This window comes from Trichoplax adhaerens, genomic scaffold (assembly GCF_000150275.1).
Source record: "Trichoplax adhaerens TRIADscaffold_3 genomic scaffold, whole genome shotgun sequence".
Lineage (NCBI taxonomy): Eukaryota > Metazoa > Placozoa > Uniplacotomia > Trichoplacea > Trichoplacidae > Trichoplax > Trichoplax adhaerens.
In genome coordinates, this window is record NW_002060945.1 from 8,266,679 (window position 1) to 8,292,373 (window position 25,695).

Consider the following 25,695-nt stretch of genomic DNA (forward strand, 5'->3'; position numbering starts at 1 on the left):
ATAAGGAGCTAATCAATTCCAGTATTAGAGAGCTGAGTCAATCGATAGGGTTTAGGTTAATCAAACTTTATTTATTACTAGCTATTAAAGCAAAGCACCAATGTACTCTACATCATCTTCAGTGGAACTGAAGATAAAACTAATTAACATTTCTTGTATAATTTTTCTAATCTTATACAAATGCACCGGTGCTAACCAGTATTAACATTAACAATATCATAGAAAGTCATGCACAATTTATCAGAGGTTTAGTATAGACTAGACCAAGTGTTAATGTTGTTAAGTATCACTAATAAATATTAATTAGCAACTATGAATAATTATAACACCTTTACATCATATGTTCGCTATCGTTATTTACTATCATACTAATCAATATTATGAAGATATAGCTTAACTCAAGACGTAAATAATAATAATTATCTAACATTTAAGATTATTGTCTGCCAAAACTCGCGCTTAACAATTATTAATGATCAATATTTTTGATCACATAACTCTAATTGTAACTTAATTCTAAAACTAGAACGAGGAACTTAGCTCCGTAACAGTGGCTCAACACCCCCACTGTATACAGTCATCCGTACTCTAACATAGAATCTATCATTACAGTCTATAATTATATGCTACTAAATATACCATAAGATATATATATAGAAACGATACCACCATACATTATACTAAACATGGCTAATAATCTACAATCACAATACTAAGTTACTTTACAAATACATTTACATGTCGTGGTCATATTTTCTCAAGATAACATTAACGCCTTCTCTAAAATTTTCAATGATATCAATCTTATCTTGCGCTGTATCCTTTGCCTGATAGCCATTTTTCTCACTAGTTTGGCTAATAAAAGTTTCATTGGCTTCTATTTGCTGATATATTTTCCTTCGTATATCCTCGACAAACGTCTTAATTGGATTAGCATATTTCTGTGCGATTTCGTCAGCTTTCTGTTTCTCAGCTAATTCTAAAAGTATTTTAGGCGCATTTTGTTGCAATATTGATAAAATTCTCTTTCTTTGTCTATTTCTTTTATTTCTAGACCACACTACACCAACTAGAACACCCAAAACAACAACAGAAATAATTGCTCCAATGCCACCTGTTACACCACCAATGACTCCTCCAATAACGGCAGCAGCAACACCATCGGCTATAGTAAGGCCGATAGCAGCACCTGCAACACCACCGCCAACAGCTCCAGTGGTAATACCAAAAGTAGTATAAAAGTTTCGCCACGATTTTGTTACGTTAGGTGGCGTAACATCAAGCCTTAAACTAATTTCTCCAAGCGATGAAGTGATATTTAAATCGTATAAACAATCGAAACTGTCATCATTTATTTGTAATAAATTTTCCAAATTCGCTAAGGCAAGAAAAACATCACCATAACGTGCATCTAAAGATATTTTGATATCATCTTGAAATTGTCTAAGTAAGCCATGTTTCTTTTCCCAGAGCGTTAATAAGCGAATAAATCGATCACTGAATAATATACAGATAAGTTCTTTAATATCCTGGTCAGCAACTTTTTCCCGAATTGGAATATCCTCTAATATCCAGGTCGTCATACCGTTTCTAAAATCGTCGCAGTCCAGAAATATACGCAAAGAATTAGCGATTTGTTTAGTTCTATCATCAATAGTCTTTACGATATCTCCATGAAAATCTGGATTTTTTAAAGTGCTCTTAATACTTATTGTATTATTCTTCAGACTCTTTAAGTAAGAGATCCGAACAGCATCATTTAAGTAAGAACATCTGGATATGAAGCGGTATCGATTGGCTATGACCCCCAATAAACTATAGAACCAACTATACATATATGTGTACGATAGATAAAATAAAGCCATCGTTAATGCATAATCTAATACATCAATTTTAGATTTATTAATATACACATCTTTTAGAAAAGGCTTTTAAAATAAGTGGAGATAACCATAATTGAAACAAAAAATAGGCAGCGTAGATTAATGATTACTATTTACTTTGGCAAATAATTTAAAAATTATTGGGAAACTTACCAGCTACTGTTTGTTATTATTTTCTTCAAACTGTCTTCTATGAGTTGAGCAATAATGCAATGTAACGATTTCCATTCGTCTGAAACAAACCCAGCTTTAAGGTGATTTATTACATTGGTACTGGACAACAATATTAGCTGAGACTCGCGAAAACCAGGCCAAAGTCGTTTTAACTTCTCCTTAATACAATTTTCAACGTCATGTTGGTCTTCACGTGCAATGGTGTCCCATTTATTACAAACAAAAATTGCTGATTCCGGAGAAAATAGATGAAATTTTTCTGTATTGAGATTTTGCGCTTCTGTTATAAGTCTTATAAGCTGTGAAATAATGAAAGATTGAATATTAGATACACTTTTTTATAGCTAATCAGTATAAATCAAATACGGTTATCAATGCTTACTCGATCCTCCTTCATACCCCCAGCGTTGCTGACATCGATTACATAAATAATCGAGCATGCATTTGGTAAATATTTCATGACTTGTTCAGTTGCTAAAGAAGTTTCACCAATTCCAGGGCTATCTACTAGTAATATGCCATCCTAATGGATTTATAAAAAATCCAATTTAATAATCTCCATGTCGTGATGCACCCCATATTTGATTTTAAAAATAGCTATATTTGATAAAGCTAAATTACTAAGAATAGGTACTATCGTGAAGCTAATATTAGATGATTGATAAATACTATAATGATAGCTAATATTAGCTAGTTAACTAATTATGGTATAAGATATATGTGACTAGAAATATTGTAATTTCGAAGATGCCCAACATCGAAAGGTGCTGAAGGTTAATAGAAGAGTAGTGATATCTTAAGTAGAATAATTTAGATTGTAGAAGATAATGATGTTCAATTTGACAGAAAATGTTTTGTTTGACGACTCATGTCTTATTTTAAATTAATCAATTTGTCATAAAAGGATTTAGCGAAATATATTTAAGAACTGCAGAGATGAGCTCAGTGAGAGAGAAGAGACTTCACTTTGTTTTGAGTTCGGAAGACTTTAGATTTTAGACTAGATTCTTCTAGTAATCAATCATTGCTCTACTATTCCTAAAACTTTGTAAAAGCCTTTAGAAACACCATTGACTAAAACTGCTATTGTGAGACACTTTTACTACACCCCACTAATACTAGATGAAACATCAGTTATATACAGTGTTATAAATTTTACTAACGTCGAATAATAATTAATTAGCTAGTTCCATACAATGCGAGTTCAACGATCTCTCAACTCACTAGAATCAGAAAGTCTTATTCTACTCTATCATATTGGACGAACCTTCAGAAACGGGAAATCCCATTGAATAGTCAGTTTTCCGCTTGCTAATTCTAAATCATCAGCGTCATCGCAAGCGATATCCACATCGTCTGCAGAGATTGAGGCTAATAGCATTGGTGTTTCTTCATAAGTCTTATTATCTCTGTTCGATTGAAAAGAACCTCCACTTTTTGCCCCTCTGTTAGTAGATGTTGACGCTTTCGACATCGATTTCATGGCGTTTTCAATTGTTGCAGCCATATCGGAAATATTATCAATGTTTATTTCTTTACCAGATTTTAACTTCTTATCATTCGCATTCCAAGTAAAGAGATTAATGCAACGATTTGTAGAATAGCGTAACTTGCTTACGCATGTTGTGGTATGTAAATGGCCAACAGGTAACAATGATTCGCCTAAGATCAAATTAATCAGGGTACTTTTTCCTGCACTTACTTCTCCTATAATTATAACCAGATAAAATAGTCACTATCATCTTGTCGTTTACATTATATTTTTAATCAGAAGTTTAGTAAATATACATTATGTTACCGCATGCAATATAAACACGAAATCAGTAGATATTAATACCAAAGACCAATGTTTGAAAGCAGAAAAGATTACTATTCGAACGAACCTGCGATTAAAATCGGACATTCTACGCTACGCAAACGGCTAATGTACTTATTCATATTTTCTAAATATTGTTCATCATAAATTTCGACAATGTCAACCAATTCTGGCTCTAATCCTTGAAAGATTGATTTGTTCACTCCTTCTAATAAACTAATTAATTCCTTTTTATTTTCCGCAAATTTTCTGAAGGCGTTTTCAATCCTTTGAGCTGACTGCAGTTATTAAAAAAGCAAGTTGATAGTAGGTAACGTATGTATCATACACTAATCAGAATAGCCTATTAGTTACAGTACATCGATAATTTTATTCAATTGCATAGACTAGAACGGTTAAAATAGAACTGACCAAAAAATTGACAGCACTTACGCAGGAGCGATTATAATTTTCAATTGTTTCGTTTCTTCGAAATAAATGTAATCGTTCTTTAAAATTTTCGATTGTTTTTAATCCACTAGCGTCAATTTTACACCTTTCGCAGAGATTCATGGCAGTTTTGAAGCTTTGTATTTCGTCGATTTCATTTTCTTTTGGGATATAATCCATTTTTAGCTGATATGTCTAGCGGTAAGAACAACGTATCGTCGCAAGATTTCGTTTTATATGAAATTGTACTTCTAATCACTTTAACTGAGAATATAATAGGTAAAGATTAATAAGACTATCGTGTACTGATTTCAACTAATCACAGTAGTAGTGAGATTTGAAAGGATAATGGAAATATGAATAAAGTATTATGTGATATGGAATAGTCTGATTCATATTTATTTCACTTTTCTGCTACAGCCTTTATAAATAATTATGAAAAATGATTTTGATGAAGATATTTTTATGTTTCTACTCGAAGATATCTGACGTTGATTCTATCTCTTGGCACTCGATGTGTTCATTACTAATTTAGATATTTTCAAAGCATTTAGGCTATAATCGACCTCATTAATTACAAAAATTCTGCCATAATGGATAGTACATAAAAGACTGGCAGCATCTACTAATTTGTAGATATATACTACTGTCATGTGAAAGGCCGCATTACTTTACCTACTTTATATATGTGTACTGTAAGCTAACGAAAAATTTGATACCGTATTTTATATCTGCCATAATTACATTATATTGCATTAATGTTTTATAATGATTGATTTTACCACCTTATAGCTTCTGGATAGAAACACTGCACGATGGCTGATCTGCTAGCGAATTCACAGTCAACAAGTATGCCAATGTCGAATTTTTCTAGCGTTGGAAATTTGAATTTTGTTAAAGCTGTGTTCAAAAGCGATCTATTAAATAAAATGGGTGTGTCGGTACAGATTATGGATTAGTTTGATAAGGATATATTTTATCTAGCCTTGACAAGGCGTTGCTATTATCTACTTCAATATGATAAAAACTATCGTCTAAGAGCACCGTTCAAATATAAAATACGACCTTATAAGGTTGTATAGAACATAAATCGAAAAGCTTCAATCCTTACTGATATTCATTTCACCTGCTACTAAAAGTATGAGATGATATAACCTGAAGATCAATCAAGATGTTTCAAAGTGGGAATATATCAAGCTGTGTTCTATACTGCTGTGCATTATGAAAACCCATCAAACCAGAATGGCGAAATGCTTTTAATTGAGTTGCCTGATGATAACAGTTTAACAATATCTCTCGTGACAGCAGGATTTAGGTAGATACTCCTCCTATAAAGCTATAGTAAATAAAACCTATTGGATAGTTCTACTTTTATGTGCATATGTATGCATATATTGTATTTATTCATAAAAAAACTTTTCAATAGATAGGCAATAATTGAATTCAACTTTTCCGTTATTTTTTGTTAAAAAATAAGACTGTAGACAATCATGTCTGACTCTATCATGGTTGCATTTGTTTCGACGCTATTTAAGGCAGCCATGAACAATCAAACGTCGATTTGTGACCTTGCTAGCTCTTTAGTAATCATGAACGGGATTTATATACTTTCAACAGACTGACAGGACTTATTTTTCTTCATTGGTGTCCAATTTCAGTACCCGACCAGTTAGTTATAATATCTTGTTTCAGATTTTAAAATGACCAAAACTACCCGATAGATCGGTTCAAAATCAATTATAGTAAATTCTATTTAACTTTGTTTGATTTAACAGAGATAAAACAATTAACAGATAATTAACAGCAAGATATATCCGACGTCCCTTGCATTTACTTTCGATGCCGCATATGGCGGTCTTAAGTTAGAAAATATTAATAATTCGGCTTATTATTTGTTATTGTACTCTATATTTATAACTTGACGAAGTTTATTCTATTCAAATCTGCGAAATACAGACATATAATCCAAGCTAATCTAATATTTTCGACCAGGAAAGCAACGTATGCCATATTATCAAAATGAATAGTGTAGATTTGATTGCGTTTATGCTATGGTTTAGTTTATCGCCAATTTGTAAGAGAACAATAAAATAATATGAGTATACGCATGCACTGCTTTGATGATCAGAATATGAAGCACTTTGAACATCTAACCTGATATTAGTAAGGCATCTCTCTAGTTATGCTTAAAGCTACCCTTCTACCCTACTATCATAAAAACAAATTTTCGAGTTGATTCCACGTTAATTCCTACCTAGACAACAAACGACTGCTATTACTAGTCTCACCTAAAACTAAAGTACGAATAACTGTCAATCATCCTTGTAATAATAACTACAGTCGACAGCAATAACGATTTGCAGTGTCAATAATTTATGTAGGCAGAGGCGTAAAGCAATTCAGTGTAACGCTCAGGCAAAGGTATGAAGAGAAGTCCTACATTCCATGAATAGAGTGCTAAATCGTACAATGAAACTAAAGTAACTATATGAGTTTAATAGCTATTGTAATTATCTTCTTTATTATATGGATATAAGATTTAGAATTGTAAAACTAAAACACAATCTTACAGCTTACACACATCATACTGTAAACATGCATGGGATATCAAGCCTTGCTGGAGCAGCGAGAAATGTACAAATGCTACATTTCAAGTACTAGCTTTTTTTATAAACACTAAACAAAAAACCTTTACGATAGTGGAGTAGTCCCAAAATTGGCTTGAAATTATAATTAAATTATAATGATTAAAACTTACACCTCACAGCAAAATTGCCTTATTGAATAAGCTATAAGTACAGTTATTACCATGCTAATGCATTATTTAGAGGATTAAAATAAGGGAACCTATAGTAATATACATTTTTATTGAAATAACAAGGAAACAATAACATAAAAATAAAAATGTATCTATCTACATTTTGACCATTTATTGGGCTTGATACACCATCAAAGACAGGAAATTCATATTATATCTTGATCACGAAAATTTATCAGACATTTCTTGTTCTTGGTTAAAAATTTTAAAATTTACGGTAGAACTAATTTCTCGATAAATGTAATTGCAGTGAAAAAAGTTAACAGTCAGTTATTCTACAAGCCTTTCGTGAGTATTTTTAGTTGCAATATAGAGTATCTTTAACTTAGTGGATGACTTGTAAAACAAGTCATATACGTACAAATACAGAAAATTAATTCATAGTATAATGGAAGAATTCAATAAAATGATATTACTTCATAGATACTGTTGCTTCGTATGGGATAATAAAATAAAATAAAATACCTGCAGTTTATATACCACAATCATAACTTTTCAGGACATTATTAATTCCATTCCTGAGCTTACTAATAAGCTCAATCTTATCCATGGCAGCACTCCGCATTGTTGAGTAATCTATTTGATTAGCTTCGTTAAGGAGAACTTCGTTTGCTTTTAGCTGTTTTATAACCTGCATTCGCGTATGCTTAATAGATTCTTTAATTGGATTAGTGTAGGCCTTGGCAATCTCTTTAGCTCGATCACCAGTGGCTAATTCTGAAACTACATTGGGTACACTTTGCTGTATAGCAATCAAAATTTTCCTTCTTTGTCTAGAAATTCCAGTTTTCGACCACATATAACGAGCTAAAACTGCTATAACAACTATAGAAATGACAATACCTATGCCACCTGTTACGCCACCAATTACTCCACCAATGACGGCAGCACCAACACCTTCAGCTATAGTAAGCCCGATAGCAGCGCCGGCAGCGCTACCGCCAATAGTTCCAGTAACAATACCAACACCAGCATAAAAATTCCGCCATGATTTACTTGTTTTAGGTGATGAATTGACGTGTAAGTCTCGTAGATCATTAAGATCAGCATCAGCTATTTGCAGCGCATTTTCTAAGCCCTCCAATACTTTTAGAATACGGCTATAATGCAAGTTTACTGATTCTCGTATTTTATTATAAAATCGCCTGAGTAACCCATTGTCTTCTTCCCAAAACGTTAATAAGCTAATAAATCGATCATCAAATAAGTTAGTAATGACCTCTTCGATATCAGTGACTTTTTCCCGAATTGGAATATCATCTAAATGCCACTTTGTCATACCAACTTCAAATCTATTACTTTTTAGAAACTGAAGCAAAGAAACAGTAATTTCTGCAGTACCATTATCGATGATTTTTTCGATATTATCATGAAAATTTTGGTCTCCTATGGTAGACCTAGCTAATGCGATGTTATTTCTTAGATTGCTTAAGTAAGAGCTCCGAATATCACCTTCTAAGAAGGAGCAATTAGTCAGCAAGCGGTATCGATTAGCAACAATACCTAATAATGTATGGAGCCAACTGTTTTACGAAAGAAAACATTGAAGGAAGATGGGTTAAATGTAGTATATTATAATAATTTTAGACGTATTTATAATCTGAGTCATATAGACAATCGACTATCTTACAAAACGAGCTTTTGCATATCTTACAAATAAGATATTGCAACGGGAGCCATAATGTTAGTTTAGGTAAAAAAAGCGGATTGATAATATAATTAACATAGTAACCTATGAATTAATAGCTAAATTTTTTTAATTGTAAACTTACCTGGTATAATCCACAACTTTCTTCTTCAAGCTTTCTTCTATTAAATGAGCGATAAGAGAATGAAGTACTCGTAAATCATCCGATACGAATCCGGCTTTAAAATGATTAGCAGCATTTGTACTCGACAATAATATTAATTGAGAATCATGAAAGCCAGGCCAAATTCGTCTTAACTTTTGTTTAATAGAATTTTCAACAGTATCTCTGTCTGTCTTTGGAATACTATCCCATTTATTACATATAAAAATAGCTGATTCCGGAGTAAATGTCTTAAATTTTTCTCTTTCCATGTTTTGCTCTTCTATTAAAAGTCTAACAAGCTGTAAGTTATGAAAGACATTATTACTGGATAAATAAGTTCATTAATCAATTGTAAGTAAAATTCGATCATTAAAGCTTACTCGATCTTCTTGTATGCCGCCAGCATTTTCAGCATTGATGACATAAATAATTGAAGACACCTTTGGTAAATAACATACAATTTGTTCAGTGGCCAACGCTGTTTCACCAATTCCTGGGCTATCAACTAAGAAGACACCATCCTAACGATTCAGATACAGAAAGAGTCTTACATTAATAATTCTTTATGATACCATTAAAAAACGTTTAGCTTCTACCCCATTTAAATACTTGACGACAGTAACAGATCATTAATAGTATTTAATACATTGTATTTGTTTGTTTGAGGTTAAAAAACGAACAAAGTTTACTAATTTAAGATGCTTTATCAGACCTTAGGACGAGTAGCTCACAAGGCAACAATAAAAGATATCCAGGTTCATATACGTTTTAACACACTGCGATACAATTATATGCGTTAAATCCGTTAAATACTAGTTTGTTATCTATATCATAAACCTAATAATGAAAAAGCAGGATTATGATCATACAGTAGGCACATTTGCTACTAAAATGCTATATTTGTACGTATTTGTATCTGTGCTGATATAGAAGCATACGGCGTAGCACACGAATATCTCAAATGCTTTCAAAATAAGAGAAAAATATGATAACATAACCGAATGTATTACCAACATAATCCTAAATTATATATCGTCTCAAACGGATTATGATCCTTATCCAGAATTTCTCTATACCAAACCAACCTTTAGAAAATCAAACTCCCAGCAAATTTCAAGCTTCCCGTTTGATAGTTTCAAATCTTCAAAATTATTACATTCGACATGCACATCATCAATTGAGGTAGATAGTAAGGCCAATTCCTCATCATTCGTACTATTTCCATCTAGCCCAGCAAAACCTTGACTGCTTCTTAAGCTGTCCTTGGAGTCTTTTTTTTTCGATGTCAAATGCATAACCTTTTGAATCTCAGTCATCAAATCGGAAGTACCATTGATAGGAGTTTCTTCATGAGGCTCTAACTTTTTTTCACTTGCATTCCAAATAAAGGATTTTAAGCAGGGATTTGTAGAATAGCGTAATTCACATATACATGTAGTTGTATGTAAGTGACCGACAGGTAACACAGATTGACCTAAAATTAAATTGATCAGGCTACTCTTTCCAGCGCTGACCTCGCCTAAAATGTGTTTAGATGAACAATTAATTTTATAAACATCTTGTAAATGTATGTATTGTAACTTATATCGTGTACATAAACCATTTAAAGTTATTTGAATTTCAATAGTGGATAAATAGTACGCATAGAATATTTGTCAAACCTGCGACTAAGATCGGGCATTCCATACAATGTAACTGCTTAATATGCTTATTCATATTATCTAGATATTGTTCGTCGAAAGTTTTAACTATTTCCACAAGCTCTGGTTCCAACTCCAGGAAAATAAACTGACTTGCTCTTTGTAATAAGTCGATGATTTGAATTCTTGTTTCCTTAAATTTATCGATAGCACTTTTGATCCTTTGCGATGACTACAATAGTTAAAAGAAAATTGAGATGGAACTCTTGAGGCTTTATCTACGCATGAAACATTATGGTTACGTTGAGATAAGTTTGGTGTATGATTAATTAAATAAATTAAGTAGTATTTCAAACATAATACCACTACATGTAATTCACAACGGACGATCGCGCCACCGGAAGCATCAAAAACTGTTATCGAATTTTATTGAGCTAAATTGAAAGGTTTAAAATTGTCATTTTCACCAAAAATTTGCAATATTTACCGCAGAGCGTTGATAATTTTCGATGGTTTCATTCCTTCGAAGTAAATCTAGCCGTTCTTTAAAATCTTGCACAGTTTTTAACCCTTTGGTACTGATACCATACTTTTTACATACATTTCTTCCAGCTTTTAAGCTTTGTATTTCATCGACCTCATTTTGAGTTATTATGTATCCCATCCTGGACCAATAAACCTAATAACAGCTGACTTTATTCCAAGTCAAAATACCGTTTAATTCTGTCACTCGATTACTCCTTCATTGAAAATATAAAGATAAAAAGGATGATTTAATTGTCAACTTTAGGTGTCTTTAACGAATGAGGGGAAATGAATGCATGCAAGTTTGATAAATAAAAAGCGTATCATGACTATTATTTTAAATAAGGTTCAGCGTCTAAACGTTAGAATTGGTAAGAGTTTGCGGCACATACAGACAGCGTGTGTATTGCATACAGTTTTTCAACTATTAGAATAAAGGAGCAACCTTCAAACTTATTTTTTGCTGCTGCAGCTACGATGTGGTGCTAAAATAAAGTTTACAGCATATCAGATTAACTTTAAACATAAAATTAAATTTCAAGTTATCCTTGAATGACTATTCAATGAATACCTCGATATACGCAAGTCATCAATGGTATAATTTTCACTCAAATCACGATGAATTGGGAGCAATAGTATCCACTGCATACAAAAATTAATTGCGAGTATTTCAGTTAATATAGTCGTATTTTGACTGATAGACTGATCGAGCATTGATAGCTACTTCGTTAATAAGATGTTTTATTTTATACTTTGTTACTTCAATTTTTCTTCAAATCTGGCAAATAAGCTCGATGTGATGTCAAGCAGTAATGCTTGTATCTAGAAACCTTTCGAGACTGAGATTTATTCGGCAAATTCAATGCACTCCTACCCTTACGTGTGCAATCACGTTTATTGCTTGGCAGTAGTGTAAACAATAATATATAAATTATGATTTACTTTTCGAAAGTATTTATTCTACGGTTTAGTATTATCCTAGAAATACGTATATTACAACGTTTCTAAATGCCCATGAACAACAACAGAAGGCGGAAGTTGAAAGTCATTTTAAATAAAATAGATTTAAAGGGTAGCATTTGACTGTAGCACGGGCATCGCAATCAAACTCGTACTATCTGTACATCAATTTCATGATATTCTTGCCAAACATTGAAATATTAAAGTATTTCACCAGACCAACTTCTGCGTAATACGTCATCGATCATTTTAACAGCTTAGAGTAATATCAAATCGAAAGTAATACAGTACTATATCTCTCTAAAGACTGTCAATATATCATGTTTAGTTCACGATCAAATCACAATTAATGCAATCTTTAAAATTGATAAAGTTCCTCGGCTGCAACCTATGTGATATATTGTAGTAGTAAGTTCATGTCATGTCGGTTAAAATTGCTGCTATAAGGATTCATACAGTATTACGATGATCATTATTTATTAGTTATAGAGAGCGTTTTGTTGTCGGTAGTATCGATGGTGATTGCTGGTGATGTAGACTAAATTACTCTTAGAGTGTAGTAATAAATCCCTATCCAGAGATGCATTTTACCGTACTACGATGCCGTATCGCTTTTATTCCATTTCCATCTCTGTACAAGCTCGAGTAGACAATAATTTGGGAAAATAAAATTGTAGTCTCATTTTTTAGGGCGTGACTAATTGCAATAGAAAAAATATTCTTCTATCAGATATACAGTATAATGAGCGATAAAACATTTTACAAATTAATGTTCCCCTTCTTAAGGAAAAAAGAAAGCATGATTAAACTTGATGGAGCAATAGCCTTTGACATAGTCGTATCTGAATCGTTATTCTATAAATAATTTAATTAAAAGTGGTCAAATTAATCGCACATCAGCAAGGACTACAAGGTGATGCATTGATTGTATTATAATTTATTCTTCGAAATTTCTGTCCGCTTAACATTAGCGTGTTATTATGGCAAAGGTCGACCAAACAAAATATTTCAAAATTGAATGCTGAACACGTCTAATTCTTAATCGATTGTAAGGCTACGTAGTGACCAAACAATTTTTAGTTACGCCTATCATGTCTGTAGAATAAAGGCTGGCCCTATCTGCTCGGTTTCAAACAGCTACTAACTTTAGCAGATTGGAGTTGTAATTTTAGAATCATCGCCACTCCATTTTCTAGATTAGAGTACGCGTATAAGTTAGTACTGATAAGTGTTATCGTAGTTTAAGGAGGAGGTTAACGATGCATTTGAAATCCGCTTAAGATAAAAGTAATCTGCTTACAGGAAATTTACGGTCGACCATTTCAACAGTACAGCATGATGAAATCGTTATGATGTAAAAACTCTAAATTGGAGTGTCAAGTTTATTATGCTTTCATGGTAACTATCTCTACTATACAGTACTTCAATATTTATTTGTATAATTAAAGATAAGATTATTGAATGCCTTGTTTATTACCAACAAAATACCCTACTACACTTATTTCGATATTCATTAGCCGTTCAATTTCATGGAATCATGACTATTTATAAGAATTGCAGTAGAAACTTTAACGTATACGTAGTTGTATTGCAATCAGGCTTGACTCTATTTACTCCGCATTCAATAGTTCATTATACAGTTATTAAATTACGCACCTGCTCTATTTCTACCGAAACGATGAAGACGTTCAATCAATCAGACTACATTACAAATATATCCATTTCAAGGCTACTAGCAAGCAATGCTGCAGAATCTTTCAAAATTAGCAACCAATCAACCGCATCAAGTTATCACGACGGATTGATTCTATCTTCATGATGAGATAGTTGGACATGTTTTAACATAGAAGGATGACAGATCCAATCGATTGGATTTAGAAAAAGTAACGACTGCAGTTGAGAATAATTAGTCCAGGGTATCATCAATGCATTACTTAACAATATTTAAGTTGTTATAATGAATCAATTGTACCCCTAATGATGAGATAGTTAGGCATGTTTTAACATGACAGTTCAAATGGATTGAATTTGGAAAAAGCAACGACCGCAATGAAGAGTAATTATCCCAGGCTATCATTCATGCTTCATTCCTAGAACAGTATTCATGCTGTCATACTGGGCCAATGGATCGATTCTACCCTGATGATGAGATGTTGGACATGCTTTTAACATTGCAAGAGAAGAGAGTCTCAACGGATTGAATTTGAAAATACAACGACTACAGTAGAGAACAATCATTCCAGACTATCATTAATACATCATTCAACAGTAATGAAGTTGTCATGATTGATTGATTCTACCCGGATATTGAGCTCGTAAAAGACGTTTGAACGAACATAAAAGGATAATAGTCAAAATGGGTTAAAAATAGGAAAAAGGAACAACTGTAATAAAGAGTAATGATTCAGGGTTATCATTAGTGCATCCTTCAGCAGTCTTCAAGTGGTCATGATTGATCGATTATACCCTACGGATGAGATCATTCAATTTGTTCGCTTGATGATAGAAGGATGTAAGTTCAAATGGTTGAATTTGAAAAAAAGTAACAGACTGCCATGGCGAATTCCTCCTTCATGGCCAGTTAATATCCATTCAACGATACACTACTGTATATCAACTCAACCATGATAGACTGTGGCAAAATGGCAAAGTCATAACTTACGGTTATTTTATAGAGGTCTGCTAGTATGATGATAAAAAGTTGGAGAAGATCTTGAATAATGATGGTTCTATACAATTGGGGCATCAATTAAAATAGACGGCCTACAAATTTTCACGAATTTCGATGATGAAAAGTGATGTTGAAATAAACAATCCAGCGCTTGCAACGATGGAATATCGGCAAACCATTTTACAAGTTACGTCATACTGTGAGACCGGTCAACATCGTCGATGTGTTCAAACCCCCTGGTCCAGTGTCCAACTGTCCAGTGCCCAGGATACAGTACACAGTTCGGTACAGTACTGTACACTGTACACTGTACTGTACACGACGGCCATCTTCTCCGGCGACATGGACTTCAGTAGCAAAATCAGGTCTTTTTGCGCATGAGTAGTCCAGAGTAGCGATATACAGTACTGTCATGGTACCGTACAGTATCGGACAGACCGATACATGATCCTTCTAGGGTCTGGGTGAGCATTTGGTGAACAAGAAAGGATAAACGCCAGCGGAGATTGCTGCCAGTTCCCAATATAAACTGCCAGAATCCACTTCAAATACAAACTCTCGAGAGAGAAATCGATCGATATCGATTTTAGCCTAGTTAAACTAATCTCTACTATTGTAATTGAAGTCTTTTCAACGCCAATGGATTCTTCTGCTTCCTTTCCGTTTAAGCCATCATCATCCATTCAATGAGGAAACAACCTGGTCAACATTGATCACCATAATGAATAACACAGGTAAAAACTTGCATGGACTCGTCTACCTACTAAATTTAGTCAGGTATTTGTCAGAGAAAGGGAATCTCTCTTACAAGCCCTTCCTCTAGTCATGTTACTCTATTTATAGTCTAACGCATTATCAATACAATGGCTGATAAACTATATTTTACCCAATGAGAATATTGCTATCATTCCTAATTTAAAACCCTAATATTCATTACAATGACAAAGAATTCTGGCTGATCATAATTCAATCTTAGCTGAACTGGAAGTAGTTACTAAAACTGCTAAATTGAGCCTGTTATCTAGATGTATATATACTGAACATATCAAATAGGAGGCTACTTCATTTCAGAATAACCTTTAAAATTAGGCTATAAATGAGAGAGAGAATCCTAACTTGTCCCAATTCAATCTCAGTTGGAGCAATCGTAGCCAAACTCGAAACGGTTACGAAAGTCAATAAAGTTTTTACGATAGTATGCTGATAATGTGATATTATATTTGTACGCCTTCCTCACGGCTCGCTCTAGATTCGCTCTAAATGCCTATACTAGGCATATCAAAATAGAGAAAGCTGCTTCATTTTAGAATAATTTCTAAAATTCGATTATAGATCAGAAACAATTCTAATATATCCTAATTGAATTTTAGTTGAATCACTTTTAGCTGAAATTGAAGCAGTTACTGAAGTCGATGAAGTTTTCGATATTGCCGATCGATTGGAATTAGATGTTGATGGAGATGATTTCTCATCATTAAAGATTCAAGTTAAGCAGCATTTACTCCAACTGCTGTCCGATACAGATCAAACTACGTATCTAGAAGTAAGTAATAACTACAACTAACTTCATAAGTACTTTCAGCTAAATACAAATAGCTAGATATGAGCTAATATTGTAATTGTATGCCTTTACTTCTATTATCTTATCTCCGGAAAAATATCTTTACCCATGATCGACGTAATGATACTAACGTTATTAAGATCAACTACTTATTCTTAAAACTGTCATAGATTGCAGCCTTTATGGTAGCATTAGCAAATAATAACAATTATCATTTGCTGATGCTAAATCTAAATAATATTGTCATAAATACCTGGCTATTACTTACAGTACGGTAATCTCGTTGAACTTCTTCTCAATTTTTTCGATATAAATAAAAGCATCGTACACCATCAGATGCAAATTAACCTAATCAATTTTAACATTCTCTTCACAGTCTACAGTACATTACAAGTAATATTACCAGCTATTCAATGATAGCAAATCACGTAAAATATACACGTATATACGGTATACTATACATTAACTATGGTCGCTTATGTTGTTGTTGTACTGTAGTATCTACTCATCATCAACCAGCCTCGTTTCATTCAAAGTGTAACACCACAAAGATTGCATTGATATTGCTACATCGTCTTGACTTGAAGTAATCTTTACTTATACAATTAATTTTCTGTAGGAGGTTAAGAAGGTAAATGCTGTAAGTGTTGATGACAATGAAGCTAGAAACACATTATCAAAACTTTACGCAAGTATTAAAGCCCTAGCGGAGAAGTTTGATAAATCGTTTGCCGGTGGAAGCAACTATCCTTGTAAGGAATACGTGGAAGATATGCAAAGTGATTATTCCTTACTATTGGAAGAATTTAAATATCCAATTCTTGTTACGGGTAAACGATTACAATTATTTCTAAATTAGTAATATTGCACCCTTGTATGCCGTTGAAATGTGAATTTATGGTGAACTTTAACCATGAGTATCTCGGTTTCGATTATAAGTTTTAGTGTACGTATGTTTAGTTAAATTCAAAATTGATTGCTATGCTAATAGGTCTTGCATTAAATATTAGGTGAAACTAGCGCTGGGAAGTCTTCCTTACTAAACTATCTACTTGGCGTTGATTTATTATCGGTTCACACACTAAGTTGTACTAATAGAATATGTGAAATAACGTACGGAGAAGAGCCAAAAATTAAATTGGTAAATGCCTACGATGGCAAAGTGTTCTATACTGAAAGTTGGACCGCAGACAATAAGGACATTGCTATAAAAGAAATTCAGTCTCTAATATCTGAAAGGGAAACTCTGCAAGGCTCTAATAGTAATCATGAAATGAAGTCAAGTGAAGACGCACCTTATTCACTAGTTAGAATATATTGGCCATCTGAATTTCTTGAGGTACTATGGCAATTGTTGTAGTTTTTAATGACGTATATCGCATTAGTAGTATTATGTATCATTTTTTATTTATTATGCGTTTACCTATATAGAAAGATAAATAAATTTTCTTACTCTCTTTAATTACAATCTTATGAATCATTTACAAAGTTGTAAAAACTTTTCGCAACGAATACCATCGTAATAAGATTTAGATCAAAATGCACATTTTATAAATACACTAGGATATGTATACTATACAGTGTATGTCGCTATGTCAAGAATATTCACAAGTGCACCATCGGCGTAGGCCGAGACTATAAAAGTCGAGCACTAGCTTAGCTGCTCAGTTCCATTTAGTCACTTGCAGGATCACTTGACTATTATTGCTAAGAATATTCTTACCTTTTTCTTTAGTACATTTTACGACTAAGATTAACGTAAATAAAATGAAGTATTTAAACCTATTACTCATTAGTAGCTTATTTGTGTAGCTGAGAGTTAGTTCAACTACGATAGGTCCTTAAGTTAGTTGGAAACACAAGTACTAGTGAAGATAGTATTTAAGACCCGTTTTCTAGTTACAAAGGAGATTTGTAACAAATAGCAACTTGAATATTTATATAGTAATTGATATACTTATTTACTATAGTTTACCAGACTGTATTGGAACAACCATGATTCATAATCGTGTAGAGTGATCTAAATAATTTGTAAAACATATTTATTTCCTCAGAGTGGCATACTGGTCGTTGACAGTCCAGGAATTGGTGAGAAGAAAGAAGTACCGCACGCCTTGAGAAGCTACATTTTTAGAGCTGTTGCGTACATCATTGTCGTCAATTCTGCCAATGCTGGAGGAATTCAGGCAGCTAGGGTAAAGTGCTTAATTATACGTTAATGTAGGAGATTGCGATTTATAAATATCTTTTATTTAATTTTGTTAGCTTCAAAAATTACTACAACAAATATCAGGTGTGCTAAGAAATGATGGGTATTTAAATTTTAATCCTTCTATGGCACTATTTATATGTAATAAATGGGATACTGTAGCCGTACCGGAAAGAGAGCTTGTAAAAACTGATAGTATCACCAAGTTGAAGCGGTGCTGGCCAGGTATGATCCAAACCCAAATAATATTTCTATCCATCAAAGAATTGTTGATGGCTAGAGCCGCCAATAATAATGCATTGGTACCACCCGAAGTTGTGCAACTATTCGAAATGCTTCGTGATTTGATTCCTATTAGTCGAAAACAGAAATTATCGAAATCCTACAGGTGAACGTGATTAAACTATTAGCTTAGAAATGGTTATTCAATCTAAATTTCAAATATTAAATTTAAAATACTATCTGATTAGAGTTCTGTCTTGGATTAAATAAATCGTATTTAATATTTACTGTTCATTTTTAAGCTTTATGGCTGCTTTCGTTGAAGGTGTACAAGAAACATGTCGATGTTATCTTCTGAGGGCAAAATCAATGGAGAGCGAACTAAAGGAAGATAAATCAAGATTAAAACTATTGGAAACAACAACGCAAAAGTGTATGAAAGAATTAGTTACGGAAAAAAATGCATTAATAAACGCTCTCATTGCAAAGTATCGGAAATTTGTTGAAAGTCTGAATAATGAATCCATAGTAAGTTGGTCGGAAAATGACCTTTTAGATGAAGAATTTGATGAAGATAATTTAATGAAATTACAAGAACATGCCGTTCTTAAAGTTAGGCAACGCTTAAATAATCATTTAGAACTTGTTGCACAAGAGATACATGAAGATCTTCAGATAGCAAAAGACTTATTGTTAGAAAAATTTACCACGAGACTTGATGAAATTTTTGATCAGACTCAGTCAAAATTAGTTGAATCAGCTGATATCGAAAATGATACACAAACGAATGACTTCTACTTAGATCCAAGAACTGGGTATTCGAAATTCTCAGAATTATACGGATTATACGATGTATGGACTAATATGACCGCGGCAAGGAGGGCTGCATTTATCCTTACAAGTCCTGTATGGGTGGCCCCAGCATTCATAGCTAGCCCTATCTACTATATTACAAAGTTGGTGAAAACCCGAAATCAACAAGAAGAGATTCAGAAATTTAAACAAAACAAACCTGAAGAAATGAAAGCTATCACGCTTCTAATTCTTGACCATATCGGTTCAGAAAACTTTGCAAGAAAATTTGTTGTTGAGAAATTTGATTCATTAGCAACTTCTCTACTAAACAGTGTTAAAAGTACAATACTAAAATCTTTGCAAAGTAGAATTGATACCATTAAAACGGCTTTAAAGGATAAACGATGCCCTAAAGAAATCAACAAGCTTTATAAACCGCTCAAAGAAGATGCTCGAAAACTATTAATAAATTTAAACAACTTTTACTTACAAGAATTAAGTGAATCATCGATTAAATTCAAAGATCTACAGGGATTCAATGAAGAATCTACCCCACTGTCATTAGGATTAAAAGTAAAATTATATCGGGCAACGCTGCACAAAAATGATGAAGAAAAGAACGTTATTATACAAGTCCCTGTTGACAAATCTATGCGTGATATGCATGAATTTGTCAGTAATTGCCAGATTATCAGGTAACCTTTTAATTAATGCATAAAATAATAAGCTAATTACTTTTCATTGTACAGTGGTTAAAGTAGCTTATAATTGATTCCTACAGTTATGTCAATTGATACTTTATCTCTTACATGGCGAATAATATCGTTACTATCTGATCTTTTAATCACCTTATTAGTACTCTGGAATCGCAAAATGTCTTGAAATTTTTAAGTATCTGCTATACTCCACCACCAACAATAACGGCAATTGGAATTTTCGAAAATTGTAATTCAACCCTTCGAGACTTGATCTTATACAATGAAACAATTGTTAGTGAAAGCGACTCAGATACTATTCGTTTCAGAAAGATTTATTCCATGGTTAATCAAATTATACAAGGCATCGTATATTTACATGCGAAAGAATTGATTCATGCCCACTTAACGACTGAAAATGTATTGGTATGTTATATAGCTTGTTTTATATTAATAAAATTTAGTAGCCATTAATGTCTCAAAGCTGTTCGCCAAAAAGCAGTTAAAGAAATACTGCACTATATTTATCGATTTGAACCTAGTAATTATACTCGAGAGGTAATAGTCATTAAAGTATTAAACATTATATAGTGATGGCATTTAATGATCAGTTTTATTGATGATAGGTTTCGTTAGACAAAGATCAGCACAAATTAAAGCTGTGCCATGCAACGAAACAATGCACACTCTACGAAGACATTGATTTTGAAGAGTCAATAATCCCCTATTTGGCCCCTGAAGTTTTAAAAAGTAGATATATTTCTTTTTTTATTTATTAATACAATATCTAAGATAAATAGGCATGTGGAAATATCGAAAGCCTTAGCTACGATAACCTGGTTTATGATGCAAACCTTATCTTTTAGCAAATAGTATATCATCTCTAGCTTACTACGTGTTATTAAATCATTCTAGGCTATTATTATAAAGAGGCTTCAGATGTCTACAGCTTTGCAATATTGTTTTGGGAAGTTTGGTACTGGAAATTGGTGACTAATTTGTTTGACTGGAATACTAATACCTGCCATAGTCAAAAAATAAGCGATCTGTTCAAAATGCATAAACTTACTCCTAAACCTCATAGAAATGTAGACGGAATATGTTTAGATTCCTTGGCTATTAATCCCAATGAAAGACCAGATATTATTTCTTGGCATGATATTTTAGAAGATATTACGAAGAATCTTCAATAAATATCTCATCTATCTTATGCATAATCTTTAACATGATTGAAAGATACTTAAGCTAATACACTAACGAAAATTTAATCGGCAGCATTCATGTTTATAAGGCAAATTGGTGACATTATCCATATTGATTGAATTTTTTTAACTTCTGTCAATTTCTAATTTAACGAACATTTATGTTATTCCGTCCAAAAGACATATCAAGAGGATTTACTTATTAAATTCAAAATATATTAAATAGCTTACTTATGCGAAATGTCATGAGCTGAGAGCTCGCTCGAGTAATGAAATATAGATTTAACGTCTATTTAAAATAATTTTAATACATCGCTAACTTCTGAACTGATAATTAATCAGTTCTCTAACTTTAATAATAAGCTAATTATCTTTAAGGTTAAATCGATGATTAATCCAACGTAGTTATGATGATTGAATAAAACACAAAGAGCACATCTACCAGCCCTGATTAGTGAAATTACTGTGCTACAAATATCTTATTGGGCCTTATCTAAAATTTTACGATAAAGGGAATAATGAAATGAAAGGTAGCAGATATGTACCGCTATTAATTTCACATATTAGAATATACGATATACGTGTATAAGCACGAAAGCCATCTCAGTTTCCGAAAGTACTGTCAAAATAGTGCTAAAATTTTTTTTTCAAAGTAATTATTCAGAGAAGCATAATGATTAAATTATATGCCGCTGAAGATCATTGTTGTATTCAGCGATATAAACTGTACTGCAAGTACTGTAAATTGTAGAAAACTTTGAGAAATGCCCATTAAGGCCTCAAGAACACAAGTCAGTCATTTGCGGTACTGTATCCCCCAAAAATATTAATAATTTATACGGTACTGAAAACATTTAGGACATTTACGCTGGAATGTAAAGGTAAAAGTAAAAAATTTTGCCTGTATACAGTAGATAAAAATATCTGATTATAGTGAGATGGTGTAACAATTAAAATCAATTTAAATTATATCACTCTTATTAATACAACCGTTAATATTTGTGCTATAAGATCAGTCCAATAGGTTAACTGCAAGAAAAGTCGAGTAAAACTACCGCACGTTGGTTTACGTGTATGCTACAATTAATATTATATATCGGCTAGGGAATGCAAGAGAGAAGCTGCTCTGTAAAGACTACTCAAGGCTGACAACTGCTATAAAATCGCTAAACACTACTAGATAAAAGGTATACTCAGTATAAGATATGCAGTTAAACGTATAAGGCAATACAATATCACCCATACTGTAAATTTCCATTTTATCATTTCAAATTAGATTGTGAATGTTATTAATATCGGACTTCATACTGGATATTACAAACAGAGAATACAAGCTGTGCTAGTGATAATGATGAGTTGATCAAAATTGATCTATTCAAAGCTACCTCGGTATATGATGTTATCTAATGTTGATTAACAACGTACACAAGAATGTCGCCCATGAGATCTTATCGATAACTATCTTCTTAGCTGTATAGCCTTGAAAATGAGAGACAATAGAGTTTCGAAGGATTTTATGTATATTGGTAGCTCTCGAAAGGCAGAATAGAGGAACTCCACCCAAAGACGAAGGTAAATTTATTTTTCAATTTCCTTACTTAATGAGTTTATGCTGCTATAGTGATACCAGATGACTGTGACAATATTTACATACAATACAGTAAGGGACTGCTCAAGAACAAATTTTACCCATTTCTATCCCATCTCATATCACATACTCGTAATTTATAATCACCAAGGATTACTCAAGTACAAATTTCATCCTTTTTCTCACGTCTCTTACTCTTACTTCATAATCCCAGGGATTAATTCCGGATTATAAAGTAAGAGTAAGACATGTAAGAAAAAGAATGAAATTTGTTCTAGAGTAGTCCCTAGCGATTATATAGTAAAAAATAAAGTGCTTACAGTAAGAGTATATCAGTACAATCATGGACTACTAAAATATTCCCTAGGGAACATTTTAGTAGTCTATGAAGTATTACAGCATGACTGCCCATTGTACATTACAGTAGCACTGTACATGCACAGAAGATGCGTCGAAACGATGTACACTGTAGTATATCGAACTAGAGTTTATACCGATTTTTTCAGATACGTCATTGACAAGTTCTAATTTTATTAATTGAAAGTATTATTAAAATTCACTAAATATGCTAGAAATGACGATTAAAATGTATTTATGCACTATACTACAATTAAGGAATAAACTATCTATCTCTTGACATTTAATTGAACATCTAACATCGATAAAAACAATAACTTCATAATCGAATCCTTTGCTATTTACGGTTCTTAAATTACTATGCGCTATGTCATGATAATGAAATTAGATAGTGCATCACTTTTTATTTAAAGTAAATGCAGTCGAAGGGCATATATTGTTACTTGACTTTCTCTGTTGCATTGCGAATACAGTATGGCAATACCGTAATAATCAGTATCAGTTTACCTTTGTAGCAAACCGTAGCAAGTTTAAGCTCACATGAAAACAGTGCATGAAAGGTAAAATATTACTATGTACTGAAAAATACACAAACACACACAATCGTACTTTTGACTTTTCATTATATATTAATAAAAGTAAAAAGTGTAAGTAAGGTACGCAAGTATTACGAGTGAAGGATGGTAAAAAAAGTAATGATAACTGTACGAGTGTACTGAATTATGTTATAGATAAATTACTTTAACTTTTAAAGATCATTGGCGCGTTATTTCGCCTCTGCCTTATCTTCGTAATAATTGCCTGAGCGTCTACATCCTGCAAAAATAGAAAATATTGGATGGTATAAACCACACAAAATATAAAAATTCCTAATTCATTTATCTAAATAGAGACATTTCCGTAATAGTTTCCATAATATTTAGTGTATAAAATTAGTATAGCATAACCCATCAATGCAGTTTAATTATGAATACCTTACGGTTTTAAATATAGTTATCTATACGCGCGTATGTAAATACTAATTTCATGGAAGTGTATTGAACTATTGATATACTAAACTTAACTAAATGCTGCCGTAAATTAGGTTAATTTAGTTCAAGAATAACTGTCATAATCTAATTCCATGCATAAAGTTAGTATGGCAAAAACCCATTTCTAAATAAATTTTATAATTTATTTGATATTAACGTAAGATCTAAACTAGTAAAAATCTCGAAACCGGTATGAAGGCAGAAGCTAAAATCCTCCAGTATATCTTAACAAATCGATGTCTTATTAACTGCTCATCTTATCTCTGAGATTCCGTTAGCGATTTTGATCTTATCTTTAAAAAGGTTATATTCCTAGAGTGATGTATACCTATCGTCTAGAATAACTACCAAATCTAAAACTACAAATTTCCGTAAGCATTTTATCACGCAACTAAATCATTACCATAAACTTAGCTTAGATATCACAGTTACTATTGCTGTATAATTACATCATAACTTATCTATGATGCGCATACCTTGCAACTTATTAATTTAACATCTACTACGCAAATTTTTCATGGTACTTCCAAAAAGAGACTTAATCCATGACTATAGGTCTTATTTTAGTTTTTCCATTGATCGAATGGCAGCAAGTGAATAACTAACTTTAAAACTTACGTTTTTAATAAGAGAAATAAGTTGATCAACAAAGCCATCATTAACATCAATATTAGACCGCTTGAATGATTTTTCCACTGATTCGTTTTTGGAGTATCTTCTAGCAAAGCTACCATTAGTTACGTTAGCAGCTTTCACCCTCAATTTTGCAGCCTATTATGAATCACTTACGAGCATTAATTCAAACTGAAGTATGTACTATCGCCATGGTGAGTATTAAATAAAGCGGAAAACAAAAACTGCAATTTATCCAAAAAATTCGATCATCCATAATAGTTAGATAACCATTAAGTCCATACAATACCCGTATTTATCGAAATATTAATAATCTATCAGATTAAATTCTGTTTAAAGAATAATTCATCGTGGGTACTCATTTCATTATCAAAAATTAAATCAAAAATCTCGTATGGTCACGATCAGTGATTTTAACTGTATAAACTTATGGCATCATGGTTACTGAAATGTTAAGTATGTATGGTAATGCATAACGTGAATATAGACTATGATTTACGATACATACTATTACGTTTATTAAAAAATGTTTCTAATATTGTTACTATTTTGGTATTCTTCTTTTCTAGCAGTGCTATCAGTCAATGTATCACCGGTACTTTACATATATATTTACATATTACAATCGCTTACTTTTGGAATGAAGACGAGGCACATGGTAACAGTAACACCAAATATAATGAAACCGGAGGT

At 32.5% G+C, this 25,695-nt stretch overlaps 4 protein-coding genes across 4 annotated transcripts in view; 1 reads left to right on the forward strand and 3 right to left on the reverse strand.

Annotated features, from left to right (window-relative positions):
• Nucleotides 1–734: 734 nt before the first annotated feature.
• Nucleotides 735–4,482, reverse strand: TRIADDRAFT_54952 (uncharacterized protein; the record flags this gene model as incomplete). Its single annotated transcript, XM_002111179.1, has 6 exons — nucleotides 735–1,827; nucleotides 2,037–2,356; nucleotides 2,440–2,580; nucleotides 3,325–3,764; nucleotides 3,941–4,151; nucleotides 4,285–4,482. The coding sequence occupies 6 exons, from the start codon at nucleotides 4,480–4,482 to the stop codon at nucleotides 735–737; spliced, it is 2,403 nt and encodes an 800-aa protein (XP_002111215.1).
• Nucleotides 4,483–7,592: 3,110 nt separating this feature from the next.
• Nucleotides 7,593–11,217, reverse strand: TRIADDRAFT_54953 (uncharacterized protein; the record flags this gene model as incomplete). The annotated part of the gene is made up of 7 exons (XM_002111180.1): nucleotides 7,593–8,643; nucleotides 8,893–9,212; nucleotides 9,294–9,434; nucleotides 9,691–9,750; nucleotides 9,999–10,432; nucleotides 10,575–10,785; nucleotides 11,041–11,217. 7 exons carry the CDS (start codon nucleotides 11,215–11,217, stop codon nucleotides 7,593–7,595), a joined length of 2,394 nt encoding a protein of 797 aa, XP_002111216.1.
• A 4,213-nt stretch (nucleotides 11,218–15,430) lies between these two features.
• Nucleotides 15,431–21,384, forward strand: TRIADDRAFT_54954 (uncharacterized protein; the record flags this gene model as incomplete). The annotated part of the gene is made up of 11 exons (XM_002110649.1): nucleotides 15,431–15,443; nucleotides 16,080–16,252; nucleotides 16,890–17,100; nucleotides 17,281–17,609; nucleotides 18,325–18,465; nucleotides 18,536–18,704; nucleotides 18,744–18,867; nucleotides 19,004–20,191; nucleotides 20,353–20,617; nucleotides 20,818–20,941; nucleotides 21,107–21,384. The coding sequence occupies 11 exons, from the start codon at nucleotides 15,431–15,433 to the stop codon at nucleotides 21,382–21,384; spliced, it is 3,015 nt and encodes a 1,004-aa protein (XP_002110685.1).
• Nucleotides 21,385–24,079: 2,695 nt separating this feature from the next.
• Nucleotides 24,080–25,695, reverse strand: part of TRIADDRAFT_54955 (uncharacterized protein) — a gene marked incomplete at both ends in the record, with an annotated part of 10,648 nt that continues 9,032 nt past the window's right edge. The window contains 2 exons of the mRNA XM_002111181.1: nucleotides 24,080–24,154; nucleotides 24,988–25,140. Coding sequence (XP_002111217.1) covers nucleotides 24,080–24,154; nucleotides 24,988–25,140 — 228 coding nt within the window. The remainder of the gene's footprint in view (nucleotides 24,155–24,987; nucleotides 25,141–25,695) is intronic.